Genomic DNA, 16,493 nt, shown 5'->3' with positions numbered 1-16,493 from the left:
TAAATATCTTCAGCTTCAGCTATCACTCAGATGCTGGTGGGGAACAATGAATTGTTTTATTGATTTCACTTAAATAATAATAAAAAAGGCTCTTAAAGCAAAGTGTTTCTTTAGGATACAAAATCAGCTCTCTTTTCCAAACTAGTAATTTTTAAATATTAAAAGAACATGACAGGCCAGCTAATTTTATACAGATATGTATATATTTTTTAGTTCTACATCTGCTGCAGTTTTCTGTTGCATAATTGATTTAATCTCTAATTTTAAAGGAACGCTGAACTCCTTTACTGGACTCCACATACATTTCTCCAGGGCAAAAACTGTCCTACTTTTTCCTCCTTAGTATCTGTTTAGTGCTGGGCCATTTTCCTCTGAAACTGTAAACTACCCTCGGTGACAGAAATTAAGGCAAAGTTGGAATACAGTTTACTGTGCAGACTTATCACCACTGCACACACCAAAACTTCTTGAGCAATTTCTTTTTCCCTATTTTTTTCCCCCTCAATCTTTCAGTTTTTCCTATCTTTGCTGGAACCAGTGAAGGAGCAAAAAGGCAAGAACTGGTTGAAAAAGGAAATATTAATCCAGCCATTTAGATTCTTCTTTAAAATCATATTCACACATATTCCCCCCCTAGTTGCCCTCCTATTTTCAGCATCCCAGAAGCCATGGATACTTTTGTTGTGGGTTTGATGCTGTTTTGTCTTTACTGCAGGTTCTTCACAACATCCCCTGGAAAGGGATTTAAAGCTGCTCCTCCTTCTTCGTGCATCTGAAGGGATTTACTGTGATCGTCTGGAGGATATAAATGTCCACCCAGGGACTATTGGTATGAAACATGAATCCCACTTTTCATAGGAAACTAATTTCTGCTACCATCCAAACCTACCACTTTTGAGATTGTTATTATGTTGTACAGATAAACCTCAAACAAAGGTACACATATTTTACAGCTAATGTTTAATCTTCTGGGACATATCATCTCTAGGAAAACTTTCTGTATTTTGGATTTGTCCTCTGGTTTTGGATCTCTTTTCCAGAGGGGAAAAAAAATAAAGTTCATTGTCCAAAAAGATTAATAATACTGCATAATTTTTTGTATCTTTCATTCCTGGAGTTTTTACTTCATTTATTGACTTAAATAATTTTTTTTAATGGTAGGTATTATTTTTTGCAATTCCTTTAATTCTAATTTATGGCAATGAGACTTCTGTGGTAAAATCCCCTCTCTTGCCTGTACATGTGATGGTCATTTTACTTTATTGAGGACTTACTGCTCCTTCACTTTGTATTTTGAGTGGAGGCTTTGTGCTGTTCTTACCCTTCTCATAAAATATAGAAACATACTTTAATAAATATAAAGATTTCCATATATTTAGTTATTGCTTCAGTTCTTCTCAAGCCTCTTTTCCCCCTAACCTTTGAAATCCTCCTTCTGTTCTTTCTTTTTTTTTTCCCTAGGAGTTTATGGACAGGTGCAAATTTATAGTGCTTATCCTAAGATGCCTTGGACACATCTGGGAACTGATGTTGCTCCTGGCAATGAAAGGTGGTATTTTGCCCAAATATGCTTTCAAATATTAATTTTTTCCTCCTGTTCCTATGACTTGTATTTAATATTCCTGAGTTGCATTATTATTTTCCTTTGTGATGAGCTTTGTGTGAATTCTGTCTAGATAGAAAAAAACAGCCCAGGTAACAGAAAATTGCACCATGATGGGAAAACTGCACCGTGATGGGAAAACTGATGATCTTTAGGGCGCCTTCCAACCCAGATTGACTTTAATTCTAAGAATTAATCAAGTTGAGAGTTCCTTCCTTCCTTCCTTCCTTCCTTCCTTCCTTCCTTCCTTCCTTCCTTCCTTCCTTCCTTCCTTCCTTCCTTCCTTCCTTCCTTCCTTCCTTCCTTCCTTCCTTCCTTCCTTCCTTCCTTCCTTCCTTCCTTCCTTCCTTCCTTCCTTCCTTCCTTCCTTCCTTCCTTCCTTCCTTCCTTCCTTCCTTCCTTCCTTCCTTCCTTCCTTCCTTCCTTCCTTCCTTCCTTCCTTCCTTCCTTCCTTCCTTCCTTCCTTCCTTCCCTCCTTCCCTCCCTCCCTTCCCTTCCCTTCCTTCCCTCCCTTTTCTCCCTTTTCTCCCTTGGAAGAGTTCCCATCAGGGTAGAGGTGTAGCATGCAGAGAAGGAATTATTTGGGAAATGATTGTAAAGATGAGCAGTGGGAGCAGAAAGACCTCACCAGCAGGGCTCATCTGTTGTGAGCTCTCTCAGAGTTGTGCGTTCAGTGTAGATGAATTGTTTAGAAATTGCTGTGTAGCTGATCCTGGAAATTCTTCCCCTTCCCTGACTAAGATGGGAGATCAGAGTAAGCAGATTCTTGACTGAAGCATGCCAGTTAAACACTTGGATGAAATAGATCCAGGCTAGATCTGGGTTGCTGCCCAGATATTTTATATGAAATATCATGAGGTGCTAAGACACAAGTGTTTGGAGTTAATGCATGCAGATTAAATACAGCACAAAGAGTTGTTAAAAGAAAGGGGGAAAAAAAACCCACCTATTTTTCATTAAAAGTCTACCAATAGCCAGCTAAGAGTTATTGTGGTTGGATACAGGAAATAGGTAAATCAGTGCTGGAATATGAAAACTGAAGGAAAATGAAAGCTGAGGGAAGTGGATTTTATTGAAGGAGAGGAGCTGCTCTATATCATTTTTCAGTCTGAATCAACTCTCAAGTTCAGGAAGGACTTTCCTGACATTTCACAAGATATGGAGTGATTCCTGAAAAAAAAAAAAAAAAAAAAAGGGGGTGGATTTCACACTGTAAGTGCTCATCTGGAACCTACTCATCTTTGAAAAATATTGGGGAAAGAGGCTCTGGAAAAACATGACAACATGCCTTTAGGAATCTCCTTTCTCTCTGCACTTCTGTCACTCTAGATTGGGTGTGAGGCATTGTCTAAATTCACTCAGTGCCCTTTTTTCTCAATAATTCCCTGAGAAGTTTAGATCATCACTTGGCCAGCAGCTGTCACCCTGAAACAGAACAAGGTTTTTATCAAATAAACACTGATCATTTTCCATTTTGCTGTCACCAAATGCTTTTGTTTTCCTTATGTGAAGCTAAAAATCCCCTGAACTACTAATACAACTTTGTCTGTGAAAGGGGATCTTTAGTTCAAGATTAAAACAAATAAATGCAGGTCTCTGTGCAGAGTTTAAGTGCTGGTGTCCAGAGGGTGTACAGCTAACAAGAGCAGGGTTCAGGTTCCCAAACAGATGGTTTGGGCCCACGTGAGGTGTCTTTGGGCTTTTATGAGATGATTTTGGGCTCCCTCCATGACTTGTCTCCAGGGACACTCCAGGAACCCGTCCTGTCACATCTGCCAGCTGATGTTTTAGGTACCCTGGGATATCTCAGATAGCAAGAGGTGCTCTTGTTTAGGGAATCAAATCCTGCTCAAAGTGCCCAATTCAGAGAACTGAATTGCTTTTCACCCACCACTGACTGCACCCACAAGCTCCAGTGGAAGCTTGGATGCCAATGCAGGCAGCCACACGACCCTGCAAATGGCTGTTGTCTAAATTCAAAGCTGACTTTCTGCTCTGTAGAATATTCCTGGCACCAAAAATGGTCTGATACATCTTTTGGAGACAACTTGAGCTCTGAAATGCTGTACTGGAACTGTATATGTTGTTAATCAATGGTGTGAAATAGATGCTTCAGGATTAATTTCCTCCCACATATTTCAGACATCTGTTTCTGCAGAAAGCCCTAAAGGGGCTTTTCCTACAGCATAGCCTGTGGATTTTTTTATTTTTAATTTTTTTGAGATCTCCCTGAGCAAAACTGTTCATTTTTAATGAAATTGGTGAGCCTAACTCTTGCAAGTGTAATGACATGAAGTTTATACCGTGGTGTTACAGGATTTTTGTGGAGGATGAAGTAGATTGGGATCAAGGTGGGGATGTTGTGATCAGCTCTTCCTCCTATGAAGCCCACCAAGCTGAAGTAGTTACACTTAAAGAAGTCCATGGTCATAATATAAGAATTCATGAACATCTTCTGCACAGGCACATTGGTAAGGAATTTTTCTTTCCTTTTTTTGAGAGCTTTTTTCTGAAGTATTGACTCTCCATTTCATATCTCAACAGGATCAATTCTACTTCCTTGTGGTATCTTCATTTCTTTCTCCAAATACCTTTTAGATTGCTGATTCTAACACAAATAGAATCAATTCAGTGCTGAATTGTTTGGGAAAACTTACTGGTGTTTCAAGCTGAGCTGGTTCACAAAGAGAGAAAGTAATTTTTCTTTTTTTAAAGGAAAAAAGAAATGTAGGATTTTAGGCCTGTTGCACAATTTCTATGGTATGTCAAAAAGCTGGAAAAGAATTAAGCCCTCTCGTTTTTTCAAAATTCCAAATAATTACATTAATAAATTTTAAAGTACAAAAATTTTATCAAATCCATGGCATGAAAAGAATGTATTTATAAACTAGTATCTAAATAAACACAAAATCTGCATATAACTCTATTTTCTGTGTAGATTGCATGGGAACTATATTTTTGTGGAAAAGGGGATGCAGTGTTAATACTTATTTACTTTTATTTCAGCCTATAAATTAAATTTGCTACCATGTATTTAACAGAAGCAAAAGGATTTCATTAACAGGTCAAATTCTGAACCTTCAAACCGAGGATTTTTCTTGTGTATATCAATATTTTTAAAATTTGATCTTTATTCCACCAGTAGGCACAGAAATGAGTGTAATGGATAAAAAGATCCAGAAATATCATGTTTTAAATGGTGAATGTTTAAATGTCTGAGTCAGTAATCAAAGCTTCACTTGGAACTGAGCTCTGTTTTGTAATTATCCAGTGTTAATCAACAGTAGCCTCGATGGCACAGATTTTTATGACAATTGCATTTTTCAAACAAAATGTGCAGTTCAAAGCATAGCACATCTAGACTTCATTTCCAGTAGTTTATGCATTTTAGGCCTTTCTTTTCAGCTGATGTAGATATAATAAATGTATCATGAGTGGAAATTACTGCTTACCACCTGAGTGATGCAGCTGTTGTAAGATACAGCTGAAAAAAAGGACTGATGGGGCAATCAAGGGGTTAATACTGAGTTTCACCTTAGCAAATGTAGACATTTGCAGTAAATGTTCACACTGTCTGCTCCCTTGATAATTAAAGCAGAAAAATACATACAATGCACACTTCTCACTTATATTTTATCTGCCCCTAAAGCAGGTATATAAAACACACAAGAAATTTCCCTCTCCATCATGCATAAAACCAGTTTGGATAACTAAATCACATCTGCATGTGTCTAAAGTCTCCTGAGATTAATCCAAGCTAGACAGCTGCAAAAACTTGAAAGGCATTGAAAACAGTGTTTTAAAATCCTTTTAGAAAACACACACAGACAAGACTCTGTAGCAAAGAGGGTTTTGGCTTTAACATTAGTCTGATCCTGAGGAAAATTCATGGGGATAAACTCTGCAGTGTGCTGGAGTAACTCCAGCAGGTAGAGCTTGGAAAAAAAATGAGGTGTGAACCTGTTCATTGCTTTGGCACCTGCACACCTCAGGGGAAAGGTTTAGCACCTTCCTGTTCTAAAAACGAGATATCTTGGCAAAATATAAGCACCCAGTGAATATCTGATGGGCAGGTGGCCTTTGTGGTTTTGTGTTGATGCACGCAGATTGTGCTGGGGGTGAAACACACCTGAATGTCAGTGCAGATTCTGCAGAGGAGCTGTCAGCATTCATGTCCCTCAAACTCTGCTGTGTAGGTGTGATAGACACTTATCACATTTGCTTTCTTGGAACTCCCCAGGGCGTCCCCACGACACAGGAGATGGCAGACACATCCCTTTGGCTGCAGAGGCTGGGCTGCTCACACGGAACGTGCAGATCCAGGCAGATGTGCCTTGTGCTGGGAGGATGCTGGTGGGACACTTCACAGATTCCAGAGGGATGCAGTTTGAAGGTAGTTGGGACTCACCTGTCCTCATCAAGCAAAAAGCACCAGTTTTGCCCAAGAAAGGGGTGCAGAAATGTGTATCCATCACATGTGCTATGGAAGTCAGAATAAACTGACTGTCAGCAAAGTATGAAACATGAGCACCACTAAAAATTCATAAATATGGAAGGCATTTTAGGAGGGGCTGCTCTGTGTTTGTAAGTTTTACTATGACTTTTTATGTATTTATTAACAAATACCCATCACTACAATACACTGACAAAGTACTGCTGCTATATGACTTGTTTGTAAGGTTTTACTATGACTCTGTATATATTTCTAAACAAATACCCATCACTACAATACACTGACAAAGTACCTGCTGTTCTATGTCTGACTGATGTTAACATGGTTGTCCTTACCTGTTCTTATGTAATATAAACTTTTATTTCACTCCAGCTATCTCATTGCAGGTGCTCTTCAACTCTCAAATGTTCAATTTTTGAACTTTGGGCCGCCTCATCTTTCTGCCATTGAGTTCAGGAATTTATCCCAGGAGTCCTCAGTGGTGTCATCCAGCATTAGTGGCAGCTGTGGAGCTGGCATCAAAGCAGTTGAGAGCAGTGGGGTTTTGTTGGACAATAATGTGGTGTTCAACACCACTGGACCTGGCATTGATTTGGAAGGGGAAAATCACTCCCTCATCAGGAACCTCGTCATTCTGAGCAGGCAGCCAGCAGATTCATCAAACTGGGTTGCCAGCATCAAGGTGAACCTGGCCACCAGTGTCTCCCTTTGTGGCAATGCTGTGGCAGGGTCTGAGAGAATTGGCTTCCACGTCAGAGGCCAGGAGTGTTCACTGGATGGAGAATATTGCAGTGGGAATGTGGCCCATTCCAGCCTCCATGGAGTTCACCTGTACCAGGAGGATGGATTCCAGACCTGCACTAGAATAATGGGTTTTCTGTCCTATAAGAATTATGACTATGGTGTCATGCTCCACCTTGGAGGCAGCATTGTTGTGGAGAACGTGCTGCTGGTGGACAACACCGTGGGACTGCTGGCTGTGCTGCACTGTGCCTATGCTGAGCAATGCTACATGGAGAAAAACTTCATAGAACTTAAAAACTCCGTCATTGTCGCAACAAGCTCGACTTTTGACTGCCTCAGAGACAGGATCCAGCCTCACTCAGCTGATCCAACAGCCCAGGACCGACCCCCATGCTCCCCTCTAAGAGGCCGTGTTGGGATTTTGTGGCCCACGTTCACCACTGCTCCCTGCCAAAGGCCAGGGGATCCCTGGCACAGAGCTGGGCATTGTCCAAAAGCCCTGGGAATCATGAAGCTGAAAGGTTGGTGTTCTGCCTCCACTGGCCAGACTGCTCTGTCGCTGCTTTTCCTCACTATTTCCATTTTTCCCATTGAAGTTGTAGCCTCCCACAAATGGACATGTTGGAGAAATCAGAGCCTCAGTGAAACTGATAACAGAATTCTTCTGAAACTTGATATTGTTTAATTAAGAAAAAAAATAATATTTGATATTTTTTGCTTCCTGAATCTGCTGCAGGATAGTTGTTGCCCCTAGAAGCTGTGGCTAACCCATCCCTGGAGGTGTTCAGGGTCTGGTTGGAAGGGACTTAGGGCAACCTGATGGAAGATGTCCCAGCCCATGGCAGGGTGTGGAAAGAGATGATCTTTGAGGTCCCTTCCAACCCAAACCATTCTTGGATTCTATGATTACATGATAATTATGCCCCATGATAATATCTAGATTCTACCTCACACGTTCCTTCTTTCTGTGTTACTTTTCCAATTCATTCATCTCTCTGACCCACAGTTACCTCTGCCTTGCTAAAGATACCAAATCTGAGAAGTGAAGATCACACTGTGGATAGAATTGTCACAGACCTAGGAACTACAGCTCACAGAAATGACCTTTATTGGTGTAAGAGATTGCACAAGAGGAATAAAAGTCTGTTATGTACCCTGGATCTTTGTTTCAAATGAATTTTTCAGTCCCCAGAGCAATATTTGCATACAGCAGAACCCTGATAGCTGGTTGCAGTGGTGGGATCTAAATACCTCAAGCTTTTCATGCCTTTATTCCTCACTGCTACATACTTTTGCAAGAAAATTCATTATCCCCTTTTTACTGAAGAATAAGAGATAAAGACAACTAGACTTGTGCAGAGTCCCACAAAAATTTCATGGCAAATTTGGATTTTGGAGCTGCACTAGAGTTGAGTGCTAGAGCCAAGTATGTGTCATCACACCCTGCTTGTCTTATATTAATCTCTGGCAAGTAGAAAAACCATCCAAGGCAGTTATTTAACTGGTTCTTACTCATTCAAATGAAAATATATTAAATATTTTCGTTTGGTTTTTTTGTTTCTCAGTTACTATTTCTTTGATTTGATTTCATATGGGTATGAGTTAGTGTCAGCTTAGGATATAACTTGGCTACAGAGTATTCTAAAGCCACATGAAGATCTATAAACAGTACTATTAGCCTGGTTTAAAAATAATTTGTACAGGTATATATGGGAGCAATTTAACATGGAAAACATCACAGGAAGAAAACAACTTTCTTATATCTAGTCATGGCACTCTTTTAACCACTTTTCCTTGCTTGATTTTCTCTTAATCCCTGGCAGGAGTCACCTTTACTGGTTTTACAAAGAGCTGTTACAGTGAAGACAGGGATGTCTGTATCATGTCAAATGCTGATCATTTAGGCATCATGCCTCTCATCACAGCAGAGACATCAAGGATGTTACATGTCAGTGAGAAGGACATGTTCTACTTTCATCCAACAAGGTAAAATGTTTCATTCTGAACTATCTTTTTTTCCAAAAAAAACCCCCAAACACCTACAGCTTTGGAGCTATCCGCCCCTCATCTCTGCTCTTGTACTGCTTCTGTCTGAGAAAAATGAACAAGCTCCAACATCAAACAAACATGCACAGAGAAACTCAAATACAGGGAAAAAAAAAAAAAAAAAAAGAGGAAAAACAGCACCAAATTTTGTTTAGGGCAATCTTTTATAATTTGAGTTTCGAATTCCATCAAGGTGCATCTCCGGACCAATCCTCTTGGATTTCTCCTTTTCCTGACATTTGTGCAGCAAAACAAACCTCACATATCCCATTTCTTAAACCCCCATCCTGAGCATCTCTGACTTCTCAGCCTCAGGCTTCAGAAAATGTCAGGACCTCCAGGAAAAAACCCTGAGACAGGGAATGTCCTTTTGGTCGGGGAAGCGTGACTTAATTTGTGCCTGCGAGATCACATCAGAAATGTTGATCAGTACCAGGCAGGCTGTGAGATGTCAAATGATTGCCAGAACTGCTCCTGCCCAGGGAGAATATAATCTGTGAATGTTGAGGAGGGAGGGGAGAACCTCATCTGTAACCTTAAGTCACTGCTGGTTGCAGTGGTTTAGACAAACCACGTCCAATGGAAACCACATGCCTGTTTATTTATTGCACTCACTGAACACAATGCAGAGGCTATGTCAGGAAAGCCTTGAAGAAGCAAAAAAAAAATTCCAGCATGGACTCCACTTGCCAGTCAAAAATAATTGGAGGTGTCCCACACTGCTATGTTTAGAGTCCCTCCAGCCTTCTGCCAGAATTTCTTATTTTATTCTGTATTTTTGCTTTTTGCTCTGGGCACTGGTTTGCGTGTAGATTTCTGAGCCTTGTCCAGCTTGTCAGCTCCCATTATGTTTCACTCTTGTATCCATCCCACAATATTCTGCTGGTAGTGAGCTGCTGAACACTCTGTCCAGGGCTAGAGCTGGTGGTTTTCAAATGTGAGGAATGCACATGAATGCATCCCTGGGAGGCTGCTGAGCCTCTGGGGGTGGTTGCATCTCCCAGTGCTCCTCATGCAATAGATGCATGCATTTATTTATTTAATCCACATTTGCAGCTGCTGAGCTTGATCCAGGATGGGGCTGCATTGCTCTGCTCCAGCATCCTGAGGGGATATCTTGATGGATATGTCCTGTCAAACTGGACATGAGCATTGCCTTGGAGCAAGAGGGGAAATAGAAACATTTGGGAATATAGCAAATCCATCAAGAACTTTGCTCGTCCCACTGGCAGGCCTAACCAGCAGAAATGCTGGATCTGCTGAGAGATGATCAAGAACTGAACTTTCAGGATCAGAGGAGTTTTTGTTCTCTGCCTCTTTTAAGCTTGGTTGGCTGGGGGAATTGGTCTTTTTGTTCCTCTGCCCTTACTGCAAATCTCTGCTATACCTGTTTGCCCCATTCAAGGTACCAGCAATCAGGTTTTCTCAGCCTGAGACCAAAAAATTCTGCATTTTCTTCAAGGTGAATCCATGTAGCAATCTGCAAATATCTCCATGGACTTTGCTGGAGCACAAGTCTTTTTATTGTATTGAATTCTGCCATGGCTGTGAGATGCTCAGTTTCACCAGTTCCTTTAAGCTGTGTGTAAACCTGCAATTTAAAGCAATTCAGCTCACTACACATTAGTGATCCAAAAATTAAGTTATTTAAAAACACCCTGACCTCCTTCTGTAGTCAATATAGAAACTTTTTTAGGAAATTATTTGTCTCAGCTGTGTTATATTTGTCTCAGTGAGATAAGTTTCCCCCAAGACACCTGTCCTGTTACAGATACCTTCCTCTGTGGCAGCCACTAGTTAATGACTTACATAGATATTTATAGGTTTTTATGGCTTTTCTAATATAATAATAATAATAATAATAATAATAATAATAATAATAATAATAATAATAATAATAATAGTAATAATAATGTTATATCCTCTACTTACCAATGAATAATAATAATAATAATAATAATAATAATAATGTTATCTCCTCTACTTACCAGTTAATAATAATAATAATAATAATAATAATAATAATAATAATAATAATAATAATGATGTTCTCTCCCCTACTTACCAGTGTACAAATCTCTGAAGATGCCATGCTCCCCGAAAAGAGATGCAAAGGCTCAAGGAAAGCCCTTTTCAAGGATTTGGATGGAGGTGTCCTTCATCTGGAACCACCTGTCTCTGTTTTCCCCAAGTCAGAGTTTGAATGGACAGAGTTCTACTCAGAAGCTGGTAAGTGCCTGTGCTGACAGGAGTGTTTGTAAAGTCGTGCAGGTGTTTGAGCCATGAGATGTGACTTTCACTGAGCTCTAAAACTGAGGTTGAGATGGTGATGGCCCCAGTCTGTGTGATTCCTGGCCAGGCATGATGTAGTGAGCTGTGCTGTGGAAGTCTGGGGTGACTCAGTGTGTCACCAGTGCCACTCTGCCTTCCTGCAAGATAATTTCACCTGATCCTAAACCCTTTTAGGGTCTGACTCACTAGATTGGATGGTAGAAATAAATTCTTCCCTGTGAGACTGCTGAGACCATGGCACAGGGTGTCCAGAGAAGCTGTGGCTGCCCCTGGATCCTTGGAAGTGTCCAAGGTCAGGTTGGATGGGGCTTGGAGCAACCTGGGACAGTGGAGGGTGTCCCTACCATGGCAGGAGAGGAATGAGATGATTTTTAAGTTCCCTTCCAACCCAAACCTTTCCATGATTGATGATTCTACCTACCCCTTGCAAAGTCCTCTGAGAGCATTTAGGAGCACATGCCATGAGAAAACCACAAAACTGCAAAATAATACCAATAATTGGCCCTGCAAGGATTTTCATCCACATCCTACTGAGGAAATAATTAAGCTGAAAACCCACTCCAGAAGTTTGACGACCCCTCTCTGTTTAGAAAAGGCCCATCCTGCTCAGTAACCACTTTCTGAAGGCTCCCACAGCAAGGCTCCACTCTCAGCCTGATTAGAACTCAGCTCTCTGATGCCAAATAAACTCTTTAATTACAATTAGCATTCCCTGTGCCTGCTGCTGATGGTGGCCATTTTGCTGTAGAGATGCATCGTTTGTGACTCTGCCCGTATGGGAGACTGATGGGAGGGACTGTAATTAATCCTGTTTTCCTTCACACTCTAAAACTGATTAAACACAAGAAGAACTTTAAACAAAACGTGCAAGGCTTTTCCTCCAAGGATCCCACTCTAGCTGGCTGCTTACAGGGTTGATTTATGTGTTGTCTAGATGCAAACACTGATTTTTACTGTATATTTTCCACCCTAATTATGAATCACATCCAAGCACTAATGCTCTGGTACTATTACCACTTAGCACCTGCATATTAATGAATATATTTGCATACAAAACCTGGATTTTTTTTCAGATTCCCACCATTTTTAGCACACAGTCATAGGTGTAAGAGGAATCCCCATCATCTAAAGGGTAAAACCTTCAATCCACAAGGTTTATCCTGTGAAATGGAGGTAACAGCATATAATAAATGTAGCCTTCTCTGAAGCTATGACAAAATTGCTGTGTTTTCTTTTTGCTGCCCAAATCTGAATGGGGATTTTTTCCCCTTCACAAATGTGTGTTAAATTCCTCTGCATTTCTCATTCTTAGTTATGGTTCCTTTTGTCCTGAAGTTGACATTTGGAAAGGCACAACATAATGATAAGGTGAATTAATGGTCATTTTCTTCCCTTCTCTCCTCCTTCTGGAAAGTTGTAGCACTGAATATTTTTTCACAGTGCAGTGCAGGCTCCCAGGATAGACAAACTGAAGAAAAAGCTCAACTTCCCTGCTCCCACTGATCTACCAGCAGGACCAGAGCAATTATCATCCCCTGGGCATGATGAGGCCAAACCTCAAGAGCCTTCTTCAGTTTTGAGCTCCTTGCTGCAAGAAAGACATTGAGGGGCTGGAGTGTGTCCACAGAAAGGAAAGGAGGTGGGGAAGAGTCTGGAATGAGAGTCTCAATGAGGAGCAGCTGAGAGAGCTGAGCTTCCTTAATCTGGAGAAAAGAAAGCTCAAGGGGATTCTCCACAATTCCCTGAAAAGAAGGATTGGCCTCTTCTCCCAGGAAGTTTGTGATAGGTCAGGGGGAATTTGCCTCAAGTTGCACCAGGGAAAATTCAGGTTGGGTATTAGGAAAATATTTCTTCCCAGAAAGGGTGGTCAGCCATTGGAACAGATTTCCCAGGACAGGGGTGAGGCCACCATCCCTGGAAACATTTAAGAAAACCAAGTAGATGTGGCCATTTTTTATTATGGTTCAGTGGGCATGGTGGCACTCATTCACTCTGGGCTTGATGACCTCAGAGTTTTTTTCCAGCCTTAATGATTCTGTGGGTCCAAATTCCCCTTTGGTGTGACAATCTTCAGGGCCTGTGAAGATGGTGGTGTTGTCACAGAATTATAAAATCACAGAATGGCTTGGAAGGGCCATTAGAACTGGGTTATCTTTAAGGTCCCTTCCAACCCAAACCCGTCTATGATTGTATGATTCTGTGATACACAGAAATATTTATGTTCACTTCAAGCTTCCATTTGGGCCAATCAGATTGAAATTCCTGTTCCTCAGCCATTTTTAGATACTTTGATTACTCTATGGGGAGCAAACCAAAACACTCAGTAGCCCTTCAGGGCCAAAAAAGCCATGGAGATGTTTTATCAGAATAAGGAATATCACAGGGAAGAGGCTGTGAGAGCCATAATTGGGGCACAAGGGATCATTCTGAAGGATATTAGTGCTCCTGGATTCACATGGTGAATCTTCATTGAAGATGCAATCAGTATAGAATTTATGAAATTTATTATTTCTATACCCACTTTTCCCCCCCTTTTTTTCCCAAACTTTTACCCACTGAATTTGCTCTTTGCTCATAGACCAAGGTCTTTATTGTGACTCTCTGAAGAAGCAGAATTGTTCACTTCAAAATGAAGTTTTAGTTTTTGGATAAACCACAGAAATCAGAGAAAAAGAACAAAACAGGAGGGAACAGATCCAAGATTTTATTATTATTATTTCTACTGCAAGAAAAAAGGAGTAACACAAAAGTGGGTTTGAGTCCAACAAAGCATAATTACTTTTTAATATGAGAGTCCTTTTTGTCTTTTTTTTTTTGTCTTTTAAATATAATGCTGCAAAAGTTTAAAATTAAATGTTTTCCAACACCCTCCTCCCTAAATAATTTATGAGGAACTTTCAAAGTACCATTTTTTGAATTATCCAAAACAATTTAATGAGTTTAACATGAATTTGTAATTATTTAAATCTCTTTGAGCTGCCATTTTTGGATGACAAAATGTTTTTCTCCTAAAACTCATGTCTAGAGCAAGCCTCTTGCAAAAGAGCTTGGGGCCAGGCCTGGAGCACTAAATGGTTCCATCATACAGGAAATACCAGAATCATAAGCTGCACAGCAGAATTAGCTATAAACAGGAGTGTCTTGTTGGGTAATTAAGGATAAGTGAACAGTTTGTGTATTCAACTGATTCCCATGCCCAGGTTAAAACCCCAGCTCCACGAAGGGCAGCTGATAGAATCATCCTTGTGCACTTAAAGGATCAGCCAGTTGCTGGCTCTTTGCAGTGTTCATAGGACTCTTATCACAGTTCCTCACATCTGTAATCCTGGGTGGCTCCCAGAGACATCAAAGTTCATTGTGTTCCCTTGGTGGAAATGAGCACCTGAAGCTGGTGGAAGATCCAGCTGTCCCCATTTCTGTTGTCTCCACGGTTGTCATAGCACCGTGGAACTTTGGAATGGTTTGGGTTGTAAAGGACCTCAAAGGTCACCTCATTCCATCTCTTGTCATGGGCAGTCCACTAGAGTTTGCTAATGTCCCCTCCAGTGAGCAAAGAGAGACTGACTAATTACAGGAATAACACAGAATCAGAGAGATGAAACCAAGGCTTTCAAGTCTTGAGCCTGCAGACATTTTCTTCCCTCTGACAGGTAGGTTCTAGTTATAATCTAAAGCAATTTGGACTGAATAATCACAGAATCATAAAGCAGACCAGGTTGGAAATGGACTCAAATCTGGTCCAGCCTTTTGTGGGATCAAGGAGCATTATGTGGCACCCTGTCCAACTGCATTTTGAAAACCTCAAAATGAGGATGTGATGGAAACTCTACCATGTCCCTGGGGAGGTTGTTCCAATAAACCATAGAATCACAGAATGGTTTGACTTGGAAGGGGCCTTAAATATCACCTTGTTCCATCCTCCTCCCATGGTCAGGGACACCTTCCACCATCCCAGTTTACTCCAAGCCCTGTCCAGCCTGGCCTTGGACACTTCCAGGGATCCAGGGGCAGCTAAAGCACCCAGTGATTGCTATCACTGTGAAAAAAAACAGATTTCTTATATTGAGATGAGACCTTTCCTGGAGCAAGAGGTACCTGTAGCCCATTGTCTTCCCCTGTGTCTCCTTGTGAAGAGAGATCCTCACCCTCCTTGTAACTTCCCTGTAAGTGCTGGAATGTGCTGATAGGATTCTCTCCTGAGCCTTTGTCTCCTCCAGGGAGAACACACTAATCCTTCAGCCTTTCCCTATAGGAGAGCTTCCCCAGCTTTGTCACCAACTTTGTGTCCTTCCTTCAGTCCTCTCTGATTCTGATTTACTGGGGGATGATGGAGCTCTGAGATATCTGATGGATATTCATGCATCTTTTTCTTTCTGTTGTAAACATGTGCTCCTTGCATTTTGTGTCAATAATTGAATTTATTTTCTACTTTACACCAGTCAAAACTGACAACTCCATGTGAGTTCTCTGGATACAGTAGAAGAATCAGTGAAATTTAGGTCCTTAATGCCCCTGTGGGATGGACATTTATTTTGGCATTAGTTTTCCAGGAAGAGGAGAGAATATGTGAGTTGTCCAAGGTCAGTCATTGAATTAAAAATTATCCTTCCAGAACTCTGACAGCCAGACTCTGAATCTAAAAACACCCCACCCTGTTAAGGCAGGTGGAAATTTATGATTGCATTGACTAGAATCAGCCCAAAGTGTATTTTTACTAAAAAAAGAATTATTCCTGGACTATATTTTGGGATATTACTGAACATTTAAATTCTAACTACAATTATAAACAAAAAAACAAAAAATGTAGTGATTTGTTTTGTTTCTTTTTCAATTATTTATTTAAAAAAAATCCAGAGATTTTTTTTTTTAAACTCACTCAACTTTAGTATTAATCTATTGGTGAGAGGATCAGTGTGTTTTGGACAACTGAATTTTTTATCTGACCAGCAAATCATTGAGATTATATATTCTTGTGTCATTTTCAATCTAGACAAATATAAACCTGTGAAATTGCTCAGTAGCCTTGCTTACTCTCTAGAGGTAATCAGTACATTTTCTGAATCACAAAGAGGAAAGTGTTCAATACATAAATGCTTGTCTGAGGCAAATTATGCAGACATTCAACACTCAATTTTATCAAAAGCTATTGTCAAAAACTCTTTGAATTTTGACATTGAAGTTAGAAGTCATAAATGAATATGCAGAAATTTGCTAATTTCATCAGAAATACGATAAAATGCCAGATGTAGGTAAAAAACAATCCAAAATAGCTTGGGTTATGGGTTGAGGATTTTTGCACAATCTTCTTTCTTCTGGTAATTTCAATTATTGAACAAAAATCTCAAATGATACTTG

At 40.4% G+C, this 16,493-nt stretch overlaps 1 protein-coding gene across 1 annotated transcript in view; it reads left to right on the top strand.

Annotated features, from left to right (window-relative positions):
- The window catches only part of PKHD1 (PKHD1 ciliary IPT domain containing fibrocystin/polyductin), a 236,715-nt gene that overhangs the window by 159,058 nt on the left and 61,164 nt on the right, over window positions 1-16,493 (top strand). The window contains exons 53-59 of the mRNA XM_042779098.1: window positions 716-829; window positions 1,462-1,549; window positions 3,920-4,074; window positions 5,844-5,996; window positions 6,443-7,321; window positions 8,624-8,786; window positions 10,915-11,075. Of these exons, the coding sequence (XP_042635032.1) occupies window positions 716-829; window positions 1,462-1,549; window positions 3,920-4,074; window positions 5,844-5,996; window positions 6,443-7,321; window positions 8,624-8,786; window positions 10,915-11,075 (1,713 nt within the window). The remainder of the gene's footprint in view (window positions 1-715; window positions 830-1,461; window positions 1,550-3,919; window positions 4,075-5,843; window positions 5,997-6,442; window positions 7,322-8,623; window positions 8,787-10,914; window positions 11,076-16,493) is intronic.

Source organism: Catharus ustulatus, chromosome 3 (genome assembly GCF_009819885.2).
Source record: "Catharus ustulatus isolate bCatUst1 chromosome 3, bCatUst1.pri.v2, whole genome shotgun sequence".
Lineage (NCBI taxonomy): Eukaryota > Metazoa > Chordata > Aves > Passeriformes > Turdidae > Catharus > Catharus ustulatus.
The sequence above is the reverse complement of the archived record's forward strand: the minus strand, read 5'-3'. Positions and strand labels throughout refer to the sequence as shown.